Here is a 22,140-nt window from a genome sequence, read left to right on the forward strand (position 1 = left end):
GGCCTCAAATATCTTGTGAATTTATTTGTTTGTTCTAATCTTACCTCTCTGCTTCATCCAGCTGAAATGTTCTCAGCTTGGTCTCTAAACTTCCATATCTCCACCTTCATGCAGATCGCCTGATGAGTAAAACAAACAAACAAATAAACAAACAAACAAAAAAAAACTAGTTCTACCATGTACATCACCTTATAGATGCGATAACATGTTATGTCCGTTAGGTGGCAGCATTCACCTTCACAAGGCAGTGAGCTCAAAGCACGCAAGCGAAATCAAAATAGCAACTACAATGACTTACGTATTAATGGACGCTCCATCATTGTGCCTTGTTAAAGTCCACCTTCACAATTGAGGTATTTTATCTGGCCACAGTGTGGCCGGTGAGGAGCACTTTAGCAAAAATGCTGTTGCTGATGGTGGTGAAAAAATGCTCAAATAAATTGAGGAAGGTTGTTATGTTATGTTATGTTATGTTATGTTATGTTATGTTATGTTATGTTATGTTATGTTATGTTAGTAATTATGTTTTCTCTGCACGAAATTAATTTGAAGAGGGAGGGTGAGGGGCAATATTAGCTTTAGCCTCTTCTGCATGTTCTGCGCTGTTTACCTAGCTGACACCATTCTTAACAATATTGCATCATATTGTCTTTGTTGTTTTGTTTACTTGTTTGCAGTCAGTTTTGAAATAAAAACGTGTTCCTTACTTCTGTAGCATTTTTAATGAAGCTATGGAGTTGACTGAAGGCCGAACTACTCACTGCTTCCTGTACGCGCAACCTATCTTGTTCTTTATCAGTAATATTCAAATTGGCCTATAAAAATAAAAGTTATTCACCTATCCATTCTTTCCTCCTTTTCAGTGATGTCATATTCCAGTCGTTTTCAACCTGGTTCTCGGGGTCCTGTATTTTTTTGAATTGCGTCAGGGAGACATCGAAACCATGCAGGACCCCGAAGACCAGGATTGAAGACCGTCATGTTTTGATTGATAAACATGACTGAGACCATAATTAATTTTTAACATAACCCGAAATACCTCTGAGACTCCACTCTGTCATTTAGTTTTACTGATTGAGTCAAGTTTTCAGTGTTTTACACATAGTAGCTAAGTTTCGTTGCTTAGTGATTTGTATATTGGCTGCTTTTATCTGTTTTATGTGTTCTGTGCTTTGATTTACAGGAAGTCCCAGCATATATTTCCTTGAGTGTTGATGATTAACAACATTTGCCCTCAGTGAACACAGCCACACACGATGACTGGATCGACTCTTGACTGAAATTATCTCGTGTCCCCCTCCTAGCCCCTTCAAATATTCCCACGCTTGACCCTGCCCCCCTGCAGCACTGGTCAGGTAAAGGTTCATTTAGAAGATCACAGGTGCTTCATTCATCGACACTTGTGCGTGAGTGGCGGACAGCTCCAAGATGGATTTTGAATTCTCCTTTGCGAAGAGCAATGCGGGAAACAAAACGAAAACGTTGGCCGTTGCTAATGCTGCTGATATATCTGTCATTGTGATATATTTTGTGGTGGTCTTGGCTGTTGGAATATGGGTGAGTTGTTCAACATCATGGGTACCTTTTGGTATCTTCTTAGCTTAGTCTTTGTTGGTCATGATCATTTTTATTTTTTTGTTACAGCTAAAGCTAGATTAGTTCTACAAAAAATACATGTTTATTTTCCCAGATGGGCTTCTTTAGCTATGAGCAGGATATTGTTTTTAGGTTGTGTGAAGAGGAGTGTTGCTCACAGGTAGTCCAGTAAGAAAAAAAAAAAAAGAAAAAATTGAGAATAACTATAAATATAACACAAGTAAGTAAGGATATAGCAGACCTTCTGATTTGGATTTAATTACTCAATTGTGGTCTGTTGAGAATGCACAAGTGCCAGATTAAAGATCTTGTAAAATGAATTGAGATTTTTGTTACTAAATACATTCTAAATATTTTAAGATAATTCCTGAAAACTGTATATATTTTTCTAATCGCATAACTGCAGGGAATAAAATATAATCCGTTTGTTTTCAGGCCATGATTCGCACCAACCGCTCCACTGTGGGTGGCTTCTTCCTGGCAGGCAGAAGTATGGTTTGGTGGCCGGTGAGAAGCTTGTGACACAATACAAAATGCAATAAGAATGTGAAATAATTTCTGAATAAATCTATTTTAATTATGCCTTCCAAAGATCGGAGCATCTCTTTTTGCCAGTAACATCGGAAGCGGGCACTTTGTGGGAATTGCCGGGACAGGGGCGGCCACCGGAATAGCCATTGGTGGATTTGAATGGAATGTGAGTATAATTCAAATAATGCAAAATCACTATTATTGACTTTTATGCTATTTAAGTTGTCGAATATGATTGCTTTAATTTCAGGCTCTCATTATCGTGGTTTTGCTGGGTTGGCTCTTTGTGCCTATCTACATTAAAGCTGGGGTAAACTTACTCTTTCGAAAAATTCAAACGGAAAGTATGACATGAAATAAAACAACATTTGGGTGTTTAGGTGGTCACCATGCCCGAGTACCTGAAGAAGAGGTTTGGCGGGCAGCGCATTCGTATCTACCTCTCTGTGCTCTCCCTCTTTCTGTACATTTTCACCAAAATCTCAGTAAGTATACAATATTTCTTGACTTTTACGACTTGTCATGACATGTGATCTCCTGTCCACTCAGGCGGACATGTTTTCCGGCGCCATTTTCATCAACCAGGCACTGGGCATAAACATCTATTTGGCCGTTGTGATGTTGCTACTGATTACGGCGTTGTATACCGTCACAGGTGTGTGCCACATTATTTCAATCATGAAAAAATTAATTCTTAAATAATACAGAAATAAATCTTTGGTAATGTCTAGTGGGGGCAAAGTCTGTTCACACGCCTTACACTAAAGCCATTTATCAATGGCATGTTATTGTAGCTTGTGGCTCATAAAGTGTGGTAAGTGCACGCTCGCCTTCTAGTGCCTCTAACTGAGCTGTAAAAGCGAGATATGTTAACTTAAAGAGCTGTAAAAACATAAATATACGCATATAGAATGAACTCCACATGAGTTTTTATTTTTAGGCATTAAAAGGATTAATCCTGGAGTGACTTTGGATTTTTTTTTTTTTTTGGTTGTTACACCTATTAAGAGTAGTTAATATTTGGAGTTCCCCAACAAATAAGTTATTATGTATCAGTCAATATTTATTGTAAACAAAACTGGTTTGATAATAATAATAATATTCTGGCTATTGGCTGTAGGATGGCCACTAAATTTTCAGGGGTGACCATAGCCAACCCTGGCCACCCCTTAGTGGTGCCCCAGCATTTTTTTAAATTTAATTCATTATCCCATTTTGCCTCATTTTTTTTTACACACCACTTTCAAGTAAGCACAATTGAGCAGTACTGAGTTATTTTTTAAATCAAAGCTGAAATTTTGCCATTGTTTAAACCCTGTTGTGTAATTTTCTTAAGGTGGCTTGGCAGCAGTGATCTACACAGACACCTTACAGACCATCATTATGATAGTCGGATCATTTGTTCTTATGGGCTTTGGTAATAAAAAAATTCTTAGCGCTATTTTAAATATTTGAAATGAGTCTGACTAAAAGATCTGTTTTGCAGCCTTTTATGAAGTGGGCGGCTATTCAAACATAGAGGAACGCTACATGAATGCCATTCCCTCCATTACGGGGAACTTCAGTGAGGAATGCTACAAGCCTCGAGATGACGCTTTCCACCTTTTTAGGGACCCCGTCACAGGAGACTTGCCATGGCCCGGCCTGGTTTTTGGACTCTCTATTCAAGCCTTGTGGTACTGGTGCACAGATCAGGTCAGTAAAAATGGAATGACTTCCGGCACATCTCTGGTCATAAAAATAAAGACCTTGATGGATGTTTATCTAAAGTGGTCGCTTGTATGGTGGACATAATGTTCTTTTATGAACTTTAATTCATGCAGATAACGACCTTTATCTTCTACTTTAGATGTGAAATGACGAATGTTCCCAAAGCTCTGTTTTTGTTGACCATAACGTTTGGCTACGCTTCGTTGAACCTCACAGAAAGCTGTTCCATTTTTCTGTCTCCGCCCTCCCCCAAAAATATAGGTGATCGTGCAGCGTTGCCTTTCCGCTAAGAATTTATCCCACGTTAAAGCCGGTTGCATCTTATGTGGCTATTTGAAGCTCTTGCCCATGTTCCTGATGGTTTTCCCCGGAATGATCAGCAGGATCCTCTACACTGGTTAGGGCTTCCTCACATTTCTAGGTGACTTGCCAAAGCAGTTGAATATCCCCTCTTTTTTGTAGATGAGGTCGCCTGCGTGGACCCGGATGAATGTCTAAAACACTGCGGCACCAAAGTAGGCTGTAGCAACATTGCTTATCCCAAATTGGTGTTGGATCTGATGCCCGACGGTGGGTAGAAGAAATCCAAAATCCTCCGTCCTTTAACTCAACCCGAGCTTCCCTTCTCAGGTCTGCGTGGTCTTATGCTGTCGGTCATGCTGGCCTCTCTCATGAGTTCCCTGACCTCCATCTTCAACAGCGCCAGTACCCTCTTCACCATGGACGTCTACACCAAGATCCGTAGCCACGCCACCGAGAGGGAGCTCATGATCGCCGGCAGGTCGAAAGAACGCTTGACGTGAACCCATTGGTGTGATTTGGCTTCGCACACTGTTCTTGTTTTTCTTGCAGGGTTTTTATTGTGGGGCTGATTGCCGTGAGCATCGCGTGGATCCCCGTGGTCCAGTCGGCCCAGAGCGGTCATCTCTTTGACTACATCCAGGCCATCACAAGCTATCTGGCGCCGCCCGTGTCTGCCGTTTTTATACTGGCTATTTTCTGCAAGCGAGTCAATGAGTCTGTGAGTTCCCACTCATGTCGTGGTTAGTTAATACCAATTAACAGAGGCTTGAATAAACAGCCAGGTGAACTCTGGTCTGTTTATCATGGTAGAGAATGACTGTGCAAAGGTCTTTGCTTTTGTTACGGCTTTTTGTTCCGCGTTATGAAACCTTGCCATTTTACAACAAGGAGCAGAAAACAAAAGTATTGAGCTCTTCAAGTATAAGATTCTATTTCACAAATATTATCATGACCAAAATGTGGATAAGATGAATGTTTACAGAACTTGTTTTGTTCTACAGGGTGCCTTTTACGGGCTCTTCATCGGCCTCCTGGTCGGCCTTTCCAGGATGATTACCGAGTTTGCTTACGGCACGGGCAGCTGCGTGGAGCCCAGTAAATGTCCCACTATCATATGTGGTGTTCACTACCTCTACTTCAGCATCATCCTCTTTGCGATCTCCTGCGTAATCATTATCGGCGTCTCTCTCGTGACCGAACCCATCCCTGACAAACACGTACGCAACGTCTGACCTAATAAGTAACTACGACAATGAGCGCTACGTGTCACGCGCTATGTTTTGTCTTTGGTTCAGTTATATCGATTATGTTGGAGCCTGAGGAACAGTACTGAAGAGAGGATTGACATGGAGAAAGACGACTGGAAAGAAAATGTCAACAACAGTACGGAAATAGAGGGTAATGGTCACACAATGACGCGGTTCTTTTGCATTTCTATGTGCGTGTATTATATATTTATGCCAAACTGCGCATATTCAGGCGTCTATAATGTAATACCGGTAAATGAGATGCAGCTAGAAATTAGCACACATGCTAATGTTAGCTTTAGAAATTAGTACACATGCTAATGTTAGCTTTAGAGATTAGTACATAGGCTAATGTTAGCTTACGTGTGCTGCTGTGCTGTAGCTCTGTATATTGTAGTATTTTATTCCAGAGTCTCTTCCTGGTCTGGTTGTAGTCTTGATCCTCTTGAGTCGAATTACAACAAGAGACCCAGTTGTCCTCCATTGTTGTTGTTTTTGCTGATTTCTGTATTGACAGAGATAGAAGCAGATGGTGTGAAAATAGCGTTTGCTTTTTAAGTAACATTGCAGAATACAGGCCTGGCATCCAAAAAATATTTTTGCATTTCTGCAATGATTCAAAACAATATTCACAAACCAAAGCCACATGCATGTCTCCTTTTGTTATTTTCTGTTTAGAACCAAAGGACGAACCAGGCTTCTGCAAGAAGGCGCTAGAGGCTTTCTGCGGCCTGGATCAGAAAAAAGCTCCAAAGCTGAGCGAAGAGGAGCAGGCCGAGCTGCAGAAGAAGCTCACAGACACATCCGAAATACCACTCTGGAGGAACGTTGTCAACATCAACGCAATCATCCTCCTCTGTGTGGCTGTTTTCTTTCATGGATTTTATGGATAAGTATTCATACTATATACAAACAACGGGCTTTTATTCAAAATAGCACTTTCTTACATTACAAACTTACATTTTGTCCATGTTATGATTGTTGTTTTGGTAAACAATTAAGCACAAGTTTAAAACTCAGAGCTGCCGTAATTTATACATATATTTGCACTGACAAATGATATTAAAATGCCCTATGAAATTCTTCACATGTGGGTCCAGTGTTGATTATTTAAAAGAGAAAGTGTTTACATTTTGTAATTGACAAGACAATAAAAGAATACTATCCAAAACAATGGAATATGGAATATTTCATTACAATATTCATTCAAATGTGGATCAGGTGTAAATGTTATAATTGTTGGCATTTTTCCACAAATAATGCATTATTTAAATGAAATCAAATGGAAAATAAAAATTTGATTAAAAGGACAATTTGGTCAAATTATTTAGTTCCAACACATGGATCCAGTGTCAATTATCTTATTTTTTTTAAAACTAATTTTCTTTCATTTTAAATGTTGCATGGAATTGCTGTGATGGCTTCGTGTTTAATTCATCATTCCAAACACTCATGAATACTTGATGGAATAGAAACATGTTTGGGGACTTGATTTGGAACATAGCATGCTTATCCCAGACAATACAATCTCACTGGATGAAATAAGAGTTTGTTTTGAGGACTACTGACAGTGTGGACTTCCTGAGGTCAAGATGTTGAGATTTCACTGACATATTGCTGCGCTGAGCTCATTTTCCCATTAGTGACAGCTAATTAGCTCGGCAGGAAGCTGCAGGGCTGGACAAAAGGAGGCCACCGGGTTTACAATAGACACAATCCTACAGCTATTGGTGACTTATGTAATCAAATGATTTGGGATTTTCTTGCTCCATGGATCAGAGGATTATTTTTTTTTAGGATGAAAGCTTCAATTATTTGTATTATGCAATATGAAGCAAAGATGCTGCCTTTAACTTGACTGCTGAATTTATTTATAGGAAACAGGATATGGGGAAAATAGTGTGAAACAATATTGCTTATAAGCTGGTCGAGTAAGCTTTTGTTTTATTATTATTATTATTATTATTATTATTATTATTATTTAGTGTTTTCTTACTTATTTCTATATTGCATTCTATTTATTAAAACCACAAATTGGTTAAAAAAGAAAAAGGTTTAGTTTTTTTAGAACGGATTAACTGCAATACCGTTCATATCAATGAGAGAAATTACCTTGATTTATGAACAAATTAAGTTTGTAACTTGAGGGCCGACTGTATAAATGACTGTACTTACAGTTTTTGACATCCTGCCACATGTTAATATTATAACAGGACTCATTAAAAAAGTATTATTAACTATATCGAACTGTGTTAATAACCATTTTTAAAAAAAATCACTTTTTACAGAGAATGTCAGCAATGGATAAAAATGCATTTGATTGAGCTAGTATCTTGCAGTCAGCATTTTTTTTTTTTTTTTTTTTTTTAGCAGACATGATTTGTTAGTGGAATTTATGCTTCATTTCCTTCTCGGCACTCTGTAGATTAGATCTGTGTTTGCGCCAGCTTCCTGTGTGTGTGTGTGGATAGTTAAGGAGGGAGGGTGTGTGACACTTTGGCTTGGCTGTTAATGTTCCGGATTGGCTGAAATATTTCCTCTGGCAACTAAAATGCATGACGCTGCCTGCAGAGCCACTGCAGTGTGTGCTGCAGTGAGGGGAGGGGAGGGAGTGTGTGATGGAGAGCTAGAGGGCGAGAGAGCTGGAGCGAGAGTGAGAGAGAGAGGAGGGCAAAGCGAGGAGAGTGCGCATGTGCAGCGCTGAGGTGCGCTCGCCTGGAACCGACGAAGGAGGAGGAAGAGGAGGAGGAGGTGTTGTTGTGAACCCAGGCTGATAAGCGGGACGCCGAGGAAAGCGGTGCGAACCAGCTAGGTTGAAGACCCGGGCCCAGCAGGACTAAGCCACAACAGGGTGGACGAGGAAGGATGGGGAAAGCCGAAAGAGACGCTCTGACACACGGCGGAGGAGGCAGAGCGGCGGTGTGAAGAACAAAAGAGGGATGCGGACGTGCCTCCACCTTGCCTCCTCCATCTTAACATACTATCTTCGTCCTGCTGGGAAGCAGAACCTACAAGCTTGTACTCCTCCGTGATAGACCTGAACGAGCCTTAAGGTGAGGATGATGATGTTTTATGAGATCTTGGAGATGCAACCCCAGCTCTGATCTGAACACGGCGCAGGTGGGCTTACATGGATGTTGCATCATCGCACATGCATGACTGTTGAGGGCCATTTATGAAACTGTATTAATGCATAAGTTGAATGTTTGTGTGTGTGCGTGTGTGTGTGTGTGTTTAACCACATGACATGCTATCTTAAGCACTATGTAGCCCACAGTCAGCAGGTTCCCCACCCTTGCTGTGTTAGCTAGAGGTCTCGAGTAGTTATGACATTTCGCAGACTTCTTGGACGGTGTGCATGAAGTGCTGAGTGTGTGTGTGTGTGTGTGCGTGTGTGTGTTCAATCGTCCCAACTCGTACGTTGGTACCGCAGTGGGAAATGTAGCTATTGCATAACCGAGTCTCTTCAACACGAGAAGATTCCCTCCCAAAAAAGCTTCTCCATCTTAAATATTTACACATCAAGAGCTTCCCGACATGGCAGACCTTTTAGGAAAAATCAATCAGCCTTAATCAATCCAGCCACTGTCGGGGTATTGCGGAAGCTCATCAATCATCCATGAAGTGGCTGGTGAAGCTTATTGCTTTTTCATTTTTCTGCCTGCATGCACCTCTGCCATGTTGTTAGCGCCGCTACACGCAATGAAGAGTACTTAACGGAAACGAGTTGCAAAATGGCCGAAGTCGACGGCGGGAAAATGAAGCGATTGAAAACAAAATCGACGTCAGTCTTGCCACATTCAAGTGAGCAACTGCATGATCTTGATGGCGTAAACCGTGGGATTTGCACTCAAGGTCAGCGCACGTTACATAATCGAAACACGACATAATACCCGCCGCCGTGCTGCTTTTTTACCAGGCGAGGCTTGAATGCGGACAGTCGGCTCGACATAGCTGACATATATGAACGCACACCTCCGCCGTATCGTCAGCATGCGGTCGTTTCCATGCCGACACGGATGTGAAAAGGATGTGGAGCACGGACGGCTCTCCATTGAGGAAAGAAAACGAGAGAGGGAGAGAGGGACGGGGTCGGCATGGAGACAGACTGATGACTCATTCAGATGATTCCGAATCCCCTAACTGGCCTCCAATCAAAAGTGAATCAATGCAGAAAAGATGACGATTGATGGAGGTGTGTGAGGATGATGGGAATGTTTGTCAGCCTTTTTTCGTCATCACACAGCACAAAAAGGCCTGCTCAAATTGCGACATTCATGGCATGGAAATGTTTTTCATCGATATTTACTATGGTTATGACTTTGCAACTACGTCAGGTGAGTAATGTGTTCCAAATTAGCAATGGAATTTCATCATAAAATGCTGCTGTGACCAGTGCTGCATCAGATTATATTTATATTAATATTTTTTTTAGCAGAATTGCATATATTTTCACCCCCCAAAACGGATGGACCGAATGCCAAGCCCTGATAATGCATTTGTGGAAATGTTCGATTGAAAACCTAACTTTATATACATTTTTATATTGAATATTATATTATTCTCATAAAATGTCTTTATACGTGCTTATTCTTTAACATATTTTTGTTTTTATTTTTTTTTAGGTTTTATCTGTTTATTTTAGTTTTATTTATGGATTTATTTATTTTCTTTAGGTTTATTTATTCATTTTTTAGTTGCATTTATTTATTTATTCATTCATTTACAAGTGTTTGCAGTAGTTCTATCATTATAGAAGAAAGTAAACCTGGACAGATTATAGACACACTATTAAAAAGTACCCGTTAAAGACATTCTGATTCTATATAGTCGACTTTGCGGCATGCATTCCGACTAAATAGCCGTTAGAGCAGGTATGCATGACATGATGTTTGTGTCTGATATCCGCTTGCCATGTGTTTGTTTGTCAAGCCAATGGAATGCGAAGCATGGCTCAAAATGCGGGTGACAATGCTGTGTGTTCCCATCAATCTAATGTTTGTGATGACAACCAGCAGGTCAGATGCCTACCTTGATTTCATTAGAATCATAATAGGGCTTGCACAAGTGCTGGTTGGTAGAGGAGGCCGCAGATGGCATAACTGCGGGGAAAATCTTGCGGCAGTTTGCACTTTTCAACCGGTGCTCGGGGCTGGGATGAGCTCCTTACATAACAGTGGAGGGCTCATGTCCATTAGCATGGATTCTGCGCCAAAGACGGCCCGTCGCCAGTTTGAGGAGGTCTCTTATCAAGGCGTCTGGAGTAGTGTCGCCTGCAAATCAGAGGGTAATTTTAGCCGCTTTGTCTTCTGAAAGACTCCTTGTGCTTTATTTCCATCTCCCTGACAGGTGGACTTCAATGCGCTGTTTATAGCCACAAAAACTTTCCATTTTTAAAGTAGATGTGACGCAGTAGTCTTCAGTCAAACCAAAATATTCTCATACTATTTCATTTTTTGACGTCTATAGTGGTCAACGGCAGTGAATGCGTTCGGCATATAATGAAACCTTTGCCTTATTTTTGATAAACACACACCCACTTGTGCTACTATTTGAAAATAAGCAAAATATTTTTAAGTGGTGTAAAACATTAGCGAACAACAGGCTGAATGGACAAAAAACATTTACCAGTAGATTGGAAGCAATTGTGGCTCCTTCCTCTCTTTCTGCTTTGACTTCCTGTAATGCCCAGCTGTCCCAATACTTTCGACCATATTGTCTGCAAAATAAAAGCATTAGCAGCCCGTAACAGATTTCAACAGATATATTGTAATATTTAATTTTGTAATAAAAACTCTGTTGCCAACCAAAACAGAAGCACCTACCGAGAGAGGTTTACTCTCTCGCTTTGATTAAAGGGGACATCAAGTCCAAATTTTATTTTCCAATAATATGTTGTATCACTATGATGTATTCAAATGGAGACCTTGTGGGTCAATGCTGGACCTTATCATGTGTGTGAAAGAGCAGACACATGCGAGATTGGTCACTAAAGGTAGACGCGTCTAATATGGCCGCTTCATCATGTGAGAGTGAAGGCGGGTGTCTGTTGAGAGTGTGGCGGGGAAGGGCGCAGGAAGCGCTGATGTGTGCACGCATACACAAACCAAAAATAGAAAACGACTGTGCTGGGCTGCCGCCTTTTTCCTTCTTCTTCACTCACCATGTAGGTCACCGTTGATTTCGCCTCAGTGAATCATCTCTGTGCACAAAATAGAAGACTTAAGTGTTGTCCTGCCTCCTTGTGTTCTTTGTGTTTTGTTAAAGACAAAAACAGCTGAGGCTCACACTTGTTCTCGAACCCAGACGTAGACGTAAATCCCCGAGATCAGTTCGCATTTATTTGAGCGACAGTGTTGACAGACAGACGTAAGCGTGTCTGTTAGTCACCTGCTTGCAGACGACGTGTTTATTTAAAAGGAAAAGTCGAGTTAAAAAAAATATTATATTATATGCACCCTACTTCAAAGGAGAAAACTTGAATTGGAAAATATGTTTTTGTGTGAACAGTCCTGGAACTTTTCTGACACACATCGAATCAACATTCCAGTCTCAACATTTTTGTCTGAAAACAATAAATGAGGATGTGAGGAAATAAATATAATTTGAAAACATGTTCAATTCTGTGACATCAGGAGAGGAATTTGCGGAGTGATTTCAGGGCGATAAATGACATGAACGAGAGCTACTTCCTGGTTAGCCACTAAGCAACCACTTCCAAATTTGGGCATTGTGCCAGAGTGAAAACCAGGTGCTGTGTGAAAAAGCAAAGAAGTCAATCTGTTGCCCTAATTAAGTCACTCAAAAACTCCTCTGCTGCAAGGCAGGAAGTAACTTGATCACTGAGTCACGTTAAAAGTAAAGCCTAGACTTAAGCCAAAATGCTTGTTTTGTTACACTCGCATGGTGGATCAGTCAAATAGTAGTGCAAATGAAATCCTTCCACGCAACTTTGAATACCTTTTACAGTGACGTTATAGATCATTTAGATTTTGTTTTATCCGAAAATTTGTCTCAGTCGGCACAGATACAGATCACACAAAAACAAAGGACAGCACGTCTGCAATGTGTCCATGCAAACACACATCTGAGCAAACTGTCCCCTCTGTTCTGTTTTCACAGGTTGACACGCCAAAGCTATCTGGTGATATCGCAGTCTGGACGAACTCCTCGCTTTTAGACTGTTATCACTTCCTCGACCCGAAACTTCAACTCCCACCTCATAGGAATTTACAAAAGGGAATTTTTCCAACAACTACGGCAAGCTTCAAAGGACACCTCCCCTCACTTGACCGCAGAAAAGGGTCAGCTGAAACTGAACAGAGCACAGGCGGACTGAACTGAAAGCGGGCCTCCACCAACCTGTAGTGTGTGTGTGTGTATAAATCTGTGCATTTAAGATTATCTATTGGTGCTAAGTGTGTGACTATAATGTAACTAATATGCTAGTAGCCAACACCGGTCTAGGAAGCTGGTCTGTTCATTCTTAAGCTTTTGAATTAAGGTGCTCTGGCTCAACTTATCAACCCAGCAAGTCCTCATAAGGACTCAGGCTGACAGGAGCTTCCACCAGGGTCGGGGGCGGAGTCTCTAAAGACAACATGGAGGCAGTCGTTCGCCCACATGTGCCCTCTAACGGCTGACTTGAACATAACAACACTACCCAGTTCTCTTGCCCAGAACCTGGCAGGGGCATCCACTCCTCTTTAGAGCCGTCCACTTCCGAATTCCAAATGTCTTGCCTCAGGCGTCAACCCGTCACCATCCCGATGGACACGGTCAAGATCATCCAGTCGGAGAAGTTCCCCAGAGAGTGCACGGTGCCCGTCACTCAACCTCGCTTCGCCCCGCCCCCCAGAGTGGCATGGGACGGCGGCGGCGAAGGGGAGATCATCGTCAACCAAGCCTGCAGCGACCTGACGCTGGACGTGACGGTGGCGACCCCCAGGCCGGCCCCGTCACCCCAGACCCCCGTCATCCGCAGGGAGCAGAGCTTCTTAGCGCAGCGTAAACCCAGTGCCAACGAAATCTGCTACCACCAGTTCCACTACAAGATGGAGGACGTCATCGTCAACCAGTACGTGCTGCGCTCCTCTTCCACATCCACGTCCTCGTCATCGTCCTCCACCTCTTCGGGTCCCCCCATGCCCTGCGAACCCCTGGACTGCCCCACCTGCGGCCACACCTACAACTTTGCCGGCAAGCGCCCTCGCATCTTGTCCTGCCTGCACTCGGTGTGCGAGGAATGCCTGCAGATCCTCTACGAGTCGTGCCCCAAGTACAAGTTCATCTCCTGCCCCACCTGCCGCCGCGAGACGGTGCTATTTACCGACTACGGCCTGGCGGCCCTCGCCATCAACACCAGCATCCTGAGCCGGCTGCCCGCCGACCCCAACGGGCCGGTGCAGTGGGGCGGGGAGGCCGACCGCAGCTGCTACCAGACTGTGCGCCAGTACTGCCAGTCGGCTTGCACCTGCCACATCGCCAACCCGCTCTCCTCCTGCGGCATCATGTAGAGAAAAAGCGGGCATCGTGGTAACGCTGCTCAGCCACACCTTTGTCGACTATAAGCTCTCCCCTTTTCCCCTCACACACACACAAACACACATTCTGTCAATAATCCCTCCACAGATGACTTCTCTCTATATATTTAATAGCACAGACGGATACTGTGTGGGACTAACGGATGCGGACGGTCGGAGAAATAGTTAATATATGTATTTTACGTATGGACTGGAATCCTGCTCCCCTTCTCGTGTTTGGTTGGATGTGTTTGTCATCTCTTTTCATGGGAATGCCAGGGGAGGTCAACCCCACCCCTTCCCCATCCCTTCAAGGTGAATAAAGATTAAATTCATGACAAAACTGTTGTGTCCTACTGGTATCTCCTCACACTTCACTGTATTTAAACACACCATTTAATGCATTTCTAAGTAGGCAAAGCGTTGTTTCTTTTTTAAGCTCTTAATTGTAAAGCGAACACATGGAGCAAGAGGAAGTCGAGTAAACAAAAAATATATATTTATCTTTTCAATAATGTTCTTTGTTGTTAAAATAATAATTTTACTTAAACACACACAACAGCGACAAGACCCGGCGAAACTCCCGCTCACGGTCAACTACTTCCGGGTACTGAGGACCCGTTATAGGCATCACACTCCGTCCATTTTATACGCAAAATTATACATTGTACAACCGTAACCGTGTGTAACATATTCTCAAACAATAATTAGCTCAAACTACCAGCAGTATTGCAAGTTCTGATCATCATCTTTTCAACAGCGTTACTCACCTGAAACGCACGCAACAGCGGCAGTTACAGTCAAGACCCGGCGAAACTCCCGCTCAATGTCAAATACTTCCGGGTAATGAGGACCCCCCGTAGTTGTCCTAGGTGCCTTATTGAAATCCCCCAATATTCGCTATTGATACAAGACAGTACTATTTGCATATAACGGCCTATAACGTGTTCAGAAACATAATTCAAATTAACATGACTGGTGAGTATTTATGTCCATTCAAATGTCGCCAAAAACCACCATGGGCCCCACATATTCTGATTAATTAAATAACGAAGTGATCATTTTCAGTCGACAGCAAGTTGCAAAATGGCCGCCCCCTGAGATGGATAGAAATCAGTGGACTTAATTCATTATCCACAGACGAAATATTAACCAGAACTTTGTTTACACTAGCGAGTGTCATAGAACACTATAAAGAACATTTTTGACTTGACTTCCGCTTTAAATAATAATTAATCATCATTTACAAAAAATAAACCTTTAAAAACAAGCTCTTCTCAATAAGAAAGATTTCACCAGCACATATTGGTTTACAATTATTAGTATTATCATATTTAAGGGAAAAGCCCATTGACCATATAAACAAAAGTTTTGAGACAATCAGTGGCATCAGTCTCAACGTTAATATTATGTAGAGAAGATATACAGCAGGACTGTGCTGAGAGTTTTAAATATTGTATAGACAAAAAAAACAAACAGTATATACAGTATAATTTGTAAATATTGCATGTTCTACAAGTATTTACACAGTACATCCATTTTGGGAGTGAAAAGTACAAAGATGCTAAATATTCACAAATTTGTATATTTATAATAACTTACATTATCTTCAGAAGTCTACAGCAAAAATAATTATCAATTTTCCTGTCTCATGTTAATGTGCGGATGAAATAGGAAGAGTTTGCCGTCTCTTTCTGAGCAGGTTGCCTAGTTGTCGTCGACCACCATTGCTTTGAGAAGATTGCATCAGTTGGCTGGAATAAAAACAATAACACATTGAGCAGAGCTGAGATGAGCATTCGGGGGAAGCAGTCAGAAGGTTGGTTGCATGGCATGTTGGAGCAGCCATGCATCATCATGCACCATATGGCACGGGCAAGCTGTTTAAAAAATATATTTGGGCTCACCTATTTTGATGACTGGAGCTGCCTCTCGTCAGTGACAGGAACTTGAATTTCCGGTGCTTGTTGGGTCTATATGTTAGGTCACCCTTTTTACAGAAAGAGACAAGCAAGACATGAAGAAAAAAGTCAAAAAAGTACAAAATCCATCCATCCATTTTCTGAACCGCTTAGTCCCCACGGGGGTCGCGGGCGTGCTGGAGCCTATCCCAGCCGTCATCGGGCAGTAGGCGGGGGACACCCTGAACTGGTTGCCAGCCAATCGCAGGGCACACAGAGACAGACAACCAATCGCACTCACACGTAGGGACAATTTGGAGTCTTCAATCGGCCTACCAAGCATGTTTTTGGAATGTGGGAGGAAACCGGAGTGCCCGGAGAAAACCCACGCGGGCCCGGGGAGAACATGCAAACTCCACACAGGGAGGGCCGGAGGTGGAATCGAACCCGCACCCTCCTAGCTGTGAGGCGGACGTGCTACCCAGTGCGCCACCGAGCCGCCAAAAGTACAAAATATTAATGATTAATATTATTATATATATAATATATATTAACAGCTTATGTGAGTATAATATTACCTTTTCACGTATTTATCAACAATTACAATTTTGTTATTATTAATATTATCAGGAATATTAGCAGAAGCAATTCAATAAAGACTTATTATTTTTATTAATAATATAATTATCAACATCATACTACTACTCTACTATATTACTACTATGACTATAATAACAATGATAATAAAAATAATAACTAATCATAATAAGATAACGATTAACAATAATAATAATGATAATAATAATAATAATAATAATAAGCCATGAAAGGCAATGGGTTTTTTTTAAATCCAAAATGATAATATAAAGTACTGGCTATACAAATTTGTTTTGTTTACTCATTTTATTATAATAGTATTTATTGGGTTGATTGTAATTCACTAGATTTTTACCTGAGCTTCATTGTCCAGCAGATTCAATGTGCTCACTTGCTGCCCTCTGGAGCCCAGGTTTAACTTTCCTGTTTCGGGGGGAAAAAATGGTCACTCACATGAAACACTACAACGTTCTGCTGTCCCACAATATTTCACTCAAATCTAAAAACTCACGTGTGTGACTTGACGATACGGTTGTGTCTGAGGATGACCTCTGCCGAAAATGTCCATCAAGAAAGTCTTTGAGCTCTTGGTTGGAAGGCTGCTCGGGCCTGGCACCATGGAAACATAAAGGCTGGTCTAATGAATGATAGCTGCCAAAATCCTGACAAGCAAAGGAAGTCGTAAGTAAACATCGAAATAAAATCAAATCAAGCAGTTTGCATATTGCTTACCTGAGCCATGTCCACATGGTAGCCATCTTTGACAAGCTGCTGTTTGGCGATGTCCTCCCACTTTTTGCACACCGCTTCCAAGTACCTGAGTCCGGGACTCAGAGCCACAAACGCCTCAGGACGATCCTGAAGCACAACACAAGGCAGAAAGGTTAGAAAGGAAAACACAAGCACATTGTTGGATATCGTTTAACAGTTTAAATTTAGTTTGTGAACTCGTCCATCTGTCTGGGGAAATTGTCAGGTGCCTTTTTGAATTTGTATTTTTTCTATGATTGTGTGTGTATAAAATTAAAATGTGCTTGGATGCAGGCAAAATTATTAATGAAACCTTGGTTGGATTTAATTGCTCTTTCCAAAAACTAAATTACATTTTGGTACTTAGTGTTTCTCTGACCTCCTGACAAGGAGTGTGCTCGACTATTTTCAACCTGTTTAACCTGATTGAGAGCGCCACTTTTTTTTTTCCCCATCATCTCCATGTACTTTCTTTGGTGTTTTAACTTGGCAAACAAACGAGACCTAATTAAACATAATTAAAGTTAGTAAACGACTGGAAACTATGTTGCGCGGCGAGGCTAATCAAGAGCTCGGGCGCTCATCTTTGAACTCGAGGGATCGTAAAGTGAAGAAATGCTGACAGAGAATAAAGTTACACTTACAGCAAGAGGAAAATGTGGATTTTTGTTTCTCCTCTGCAGCTATAAGAGCTTCTAGATCTCAAAAAAGTGTGGAAAACCATAGACAATGTAGGCTAGTGGAGTGACAGTGATTCATTTGTCATTCTAAATTCGACAGCGGCCTTGGCTAGCTTGGCTGGACAGAAAATGGACAAATAGATAGATGTGTTAGTAAATAAAATATCAAGATTCAGGAGGGACTACGGAGCCTGCAGGCGTGAAGACATGTAGGCAGACTAGTTTGTGATCCCTTGCAGCATCCCTTCACTTTTATCTTTACGAGGGACGAACAAGACTCAGCATGTTTCTGGCGGATTTATGTCATCTTCGAACTGCTGCTGGCTTTAACAGCCTCTATCCAAAAATGTGCAGAAACTCCTCCAAAGCCTTAACTCCAGTTCTGAACTTTAACCCCCAACCTTGACGCAAAGCCAAGCTCCCCTCCGATCTTACCTGCATTGGCTCCATCCTGCTTCTGGAAGTCAGAGTTTCTTTTTTCATGTCTAATATCTGCCTGAGTGAAACTGATGGTTTGGGGGTCTCCCATGTGCCAAAACTCTCGGACCTCAGCAATGGATTTCTGTATCGAGAGACTGCATGACGATTATCTGTGTGTGACTCAGATAACCGCCGAGACTCGGATCTTTGGAGGGCTTGATTCAATTTTGTATTAAAGATGACAGATCCCTGAATTCTGCTGAGACGTGGCGGCTGGGAGATAGCAGCCGGTGGCGGACAAGGAGGCAGCGAAGCAGATCCGAGTGATAAAAACGGACTGAAGTTGTCATTCCCTGATGCAAAAGAGTCCATCTCTGCCATTTCTGTGGACAATGAGGAGGTGAGACAAAAAGTGTCAGTGCTGGCTGTCTCCACTCCAGAATCCACCGATTCCGCTCGCACATTTCTCTCCAGGCCCGAAGAAGAAGGTGAAGAACATGTGAGGGAATCATTCGGAATATCTTCCAGCAGCTCCGTGTCTGGTTCTTGCTCAGCAACCCAGGCTTCCAATAGGTTCCCAAAACTTCGGTAAAGATTCATCCTCCCGTTGCTTTGGTGCACCGCAATCCAACTGCAAGAAGGTTTAAGAAAGTCTTCTTGAGGTGACTTGCTTAAGTAGAATTCAAAACATGCTGCCTAGGTCCGCCCCTGCACCTTCGTCACCACACCTTCGCCCGTCCTACCTCACCTGCTCTCACTCTCCTCTCACAGGAAAATATTGACCGCTGGAGCTAATCTCCAAAATTATTACAAGCATGGTTATCAAAATGTATAATCAAAATGTAACTGTATCAAAATGTAACTAAAAATAAAATCAAAGCTCCTCAGTCATTCGGAAATGCTACACGGAAAGAATTTAAATGACTGACAGTGTGTGATTACTGTTAGTGGTTTTTTTTTTTTTCTCCCTGGAAGGAACATTTTCGTTGAGGAATTAACAGACTCAGATTTATTCTCATGCTGCCTAAAACATATTTTGTGGCGGCATAGTTATTTTTTCCTTAGCCCGGGGAGAAAATGTGAGGAATTTTGCAAAAGTATTTATCTTAGGTTGTCACTGTGACTCATTTGCATTCTAATTATTGCTGTCGGATTGAAACTGTATTTCACAACAGTGACAATGTCTGCGACGGTTGGAATGTGTAGAATGGACATTCCTATGTGCTGATATGATCTTGGCTCTCGACATCAAACACACGCACGTGTGCTTGCACGCACACACAGATTTTCACAATGCGAGTGATTGTTTTACTGAACTAGAATATTTTTATCTCCATTCACCTATTAATGTAAATAAAAAATTTTACGGAAGATAAAGGTTCCATAGTGCCCCGCAACTCCTTGTGTAAGTTGAGTAACTAACATCATGAACAACTTTATTTATTTATGTATGTATTTAAATGTTATTTATTGTATGTAAATTTTATTGATTTATCTAATTATTTTGATCTATTATTAATTTATCCATCCACCCTTTTTGTTTATTTGTGTATTTATTTGTGTATTTGTTTATTTGTGTATTTATTCAGGTGTATTTATTTATGTGTATTTATTTATTTATGAGTTTTCATAAGTTTCCAAGCCTGCGTAATACTCTGTGGCCCCCAACATTTGCCATTTCTACCACTAGGGGTCACTGTTCTGCATTAATTAATAGTATGTTGCGTTAATTCTTAGTAGTAAAAACATTATATGTATCTTGCAACCGACACAACAAAATAAAATATAATATTTTTAAACGTCTCTATTTGAACGGGTGAGCTTCTGGCTTGTAACTCGGCTACTGCTTTGTGGCTACTAGCAACCAAGCAAGGCAATACCTGAGCAACCAGTCAACAACAGTGCAGGTGACCCAGTGGTGAAGAGCACCAATATGGAGACAGAATTGAGCACGGTTCTTTTAGAGCAAGATCCACATTGTATACCAGGGTGAGTACATCACAAGAATTACAATTAGGGGATTTTTTTTCTTTTTTAAAGTGGTGCTGTGTGTTTTTAGATACTCAGGTTATCGTCCACAGCTAAAGTTTAAAATGGGCAAGCCGTACGGTCAGCTGGTGGCTGAACTGCGGAGCCCGGTCCTGCACTCGGGTTCCGACGGGAACCTAAGACGCATCCCTGAGAGACACGCTGGGCGAATCATGCCTGGGTACACCGGTAGATACAAAACTCATGACTTTCTACATTTATATTTAATATTAATATACATTGCTTTGTCCTCATTTAATCTACTTTCTGTTGGAATTAGAAAAAAATATGCTTAAAGTACAAATTTGACTATAACTTACCTTTTTAATTGTAGGGACTTGGAGGTCAAAGGTCAGCTCAAACCTGACGTGCAGCCTTTGTGAATGTGATCCCATTGAGTTTGTTTTGCTGCTCTGACAGCTTTTCTGTTAAAAAGACATGCAATGCTTTACAATCATTTCCAAGTAGATTGTTTGTACAACGTGAAAAGTGGAAATTTGTCAACTTGTCAACTGAGCTTCCTAAATTGAAGTGATTTATTCTACACATATGAATGGAATTTTTTTTTTTTTTTTTAACCTTACACTCACCTGTTTCTCGCCTGTAGGTTTTGTTCCCAAAAGGAAGCACTACATTGCCTGCAGCTTCTCGGAAACATGCCAGAGAGCATTTTCTGACTTTTACCGGGAGACATATGCAAATATTCAACGGGCGTCGGCAGATTCATCACTCGCTGTCAACTCCTTGCACCCGCAGTTGGAGGTTAAAACTTTACTTTCTCTCTGTTCTTTGACTGACTACATGACAAAATACACAGTGACACCTAATGAGATTGGAGACAAGAATTTTGACAGTTCTACGAAGCGGAACAGTTTCACGTTACTGTGGAAAGCAAGAACAATAGTGAACATTCAATTAATACACTGAGAAAAAAAATGTCAATTGAAATTTTTGGATTTGAAAAGAAAAATAACCATTCAGGTTACAATCTTTGTCAAGACAGATTTCCTTTTGTGTTTGATTAGCGTGTGCTTTCACGTGTACCTAATGAAGTGTCCGGTGAGTCTGTATTTAGCCATGTATTAGACATGCTTGAATCAGTTCCCCCCCTCATGCTGAATTATAAATGGAGGTACTCAGTTTCAGGTCAGTGTAATGTCATCCACCTTGCTGAAAGTGAAGGCTACATAAATAGCAACATTTTCTCAGGCATAAATCCCAATATTTTCTAAAAAGAGTCACATTTTGATAAGGTATGTTGTTCATTTTTAGGTCCGGAGGCCCACGGTGCCCCTAACTGCCATTTCAGACCAATTGGTGTCCTACAAACCCTTAAAGAGCTTCACCCCCATCCCTAAACCATATTTGTTGGACGATGGACACCCCTACAAGTACTACATGTCAGGTACAACATTTCTAAAAATCTAATCTAATCTAAATTATTCCCCCTACACACACACTTTTTGGTTGGCATATTTTTGAAGGCTTCACCGGACATGTGCCGAAATCCCGCTTCCTCATCGGGAAAGGTTACCCCATGACCACTAACGAGGCCCTTGTCCAGTTCGGAAGGGAGCAGAGTGGCGGCGAATGCCCGCTGCCATCCATTTATGCAATCTATCCATCATGCCACAGGGGGGTGGCATCATCATTCACGGGTCACATACCAGGTTTGTATCACGGATTATCTTTCGCCGTGTCCAAAGTCTATTAACCCGTATCGACCATCCCACAGGGTACAAATTCATGTACGGGCACACCTTTGGCCAGCTTTCCAAGAAAGCGTTGGAGAAACGTGCCAGCAAGAAACCCCATCCCCCAAAATATTGTGAAGAAAAAAGATTTGAATAAAATG

The 22,140-nt window shown here is 41.6% G+C and overlaps 5 protein-coding genes across 9 annotated transcripts in view; 3 read left to right on the forward strand and 2 right to left on the reverse strand.

The window, feature by feature from the left end:
- sppl3 (signal peptide peptidase 3) overlaps positions 1 to 10,619 on the reverse strand; it is a 47,026-nt gene extending 36,407 nt beyond the window's left edge. The window contains exons 1-3 of one of the 3 annotated variants that reach the window (XM_049739118.1): positions 10,558 to 10,619; positions 10,419 to 10,489; positions 5,751 to 5,892 (exon numbers count right to left, since the gene is read on the reverse strand). In XM_049739118.1, the coding sequence (XP_049595075.1) occupies positions 5,751 to 5,892; positions 10,419 to 10,438 (162 nt within the window). In that variant the 5' untranslated portion in view covers positions 10,439 to 10,489; positions 10,558 to 10,619. Of the gene's footprint in view, positions 1 to 44; positions 120 to 5,750; positions 5,900 to 10,418 lie in introns of those variants that run through there. The other 2 variants (XM_049739117.1, XM_049739119.2) reach the window with 2 other exon arrangements.
- slc5a1 (solute carrier family 5 member 1) lies at positions 1,117 to 6,474 on the forward strand. Of its 2 annotated transcripts, none has more exons than XM_049739052.2 (15): positions 1,117 to 1,557; positions 2,032 to 2,103; positions 2,189 to 2,293; positions 2,378 to 2,437; positions 2,508 to 2,612; positions 2,677 to 2,782; positions 3,464 to 3,544; positions 3,614 to 3,822; positions 4,099 to 4,234; positions 4,300 to 4,407; positions 4,468 to 4,618; positions 4,690 to 4,858; positions 5,142 to 5,357; positions 5,436 to 5,538; positions 6,066 to 6,474. In XM_049739052.2, the coding sequence occupies exons 1-15, from the start codon at positions 1,429 to 1,431 to the stop codon at positions 6,278 to 6,280; spliced, it is 1,965 nt and encodes a 654-aa protein (XP_049595009.1). In that variant the 5' UTR covers positions 1,117 to 1,428; the 3' UTR covers positions 6,281 to 6,474. The 2 variants fall into 2 exon arrangements, with proteins under 2 accessions (XP_049595009.1, XP_049595010.1); XM_049739053.2 differs by having other exon boundaries at positions 1,117 to 1,355.
- On the forward strand, positions 7,991 to 14,252 carry rnf208 (ring finger protein 208). Of its 2 annotated transcripts, none has more exons than XM_049739188.2 (2): positions 7,991 to 8,507; positions 12,510 to 14,252. In XM_049739188.2, exon 2 carries the CDS (start codon positions 13,121 to 13,123, stop codon positions 13,901 to 13,903), a length of 783 nt encoding a protein of 260 aa, XP_049595145.1. In that variant the 5' UTR covers positions 7,991 to 8,507; positions 12,510 to 13,120; the 3' UTR covers positions 13,904 to 14,252. The 2 variants fall into 2 exon arrangements, with proteins under 2 accessions (XP_049595145.1, XP_049595146.1); XM_049739189.1 differs by lacking the exon at positions 7,991 to 8,507 and adding an exon at positions 10,539 to 10,674.
- A 962-nt stretch (positions 14,253 to 15,214) lies between these two features.
- si:dkey-106l3.7 (uncharacterized) lies at positions 15,215 to 18,930 on the reverse strand. Its single transcript, XM_049739141.2, has 6 exons — positions 18,273 to 18,930; positions 17,140 to 17,265; positions 16,919 to 17,069; positions 16,763 to 16,830; positions 15,817 to 15,899; positions 15,215 to 15,663 (listed from the first exon to the last, which is right to left on the reverse strand). The coding sequence occupies exons 1-6, from the start codon at positions 18,855 to 18,857 to the stop codon at positions 15,564 to 15,566; spliced, it is 1,113 nt and encodes a 370-aa protein (XP_049595098.1). The 5' UTR covers positions 18,858 to 18,930; the 3' UTR covers positions 15,215 to 15,563.
- Positions 18,931 to 20,041: 1,111 nt separating this feature from the next.
- Positions 20,042 to 22,136, forward strand: cimip2b (ciliary microtubule inner protein 2B). Its single transcript, XM_049739255.1, has 6 exons — positions 20,042 to 20,246; positions 20,317 to 20,474; positions 20,893 to 21,047; positions 21,558 to 21,690; positions 21,770 to 21,955; positions 22,021 to 22,136. Exons 1-6 carry the CDS (start codon positions 20,191 to 20,193, stop codon positions 22,134 to 22,136), a joined length of 804 nt encoding a protein of 267 aa, XP_049595212.1. The 5' UTR covers positions 20,042 to 20,190.
- Positions 22,137 to 22,140: the final 4 nt, after the last annotated feature.

Source organism: Syngnathus scovelli, chromosome 13 (genome assembly GCF_024217435.2).
Source record: "Syngnathus scovelli strain Florida chromosome 13, RoL_Ssco_1.2, whole genome shotgun sequence".
Lineage (NCBI taxonomy): Eukaryota > Metazoa > Chordata > Actinopteri > Syngnathiformes > Syngnathidae > Syngnathus > Syngnathus scovelli.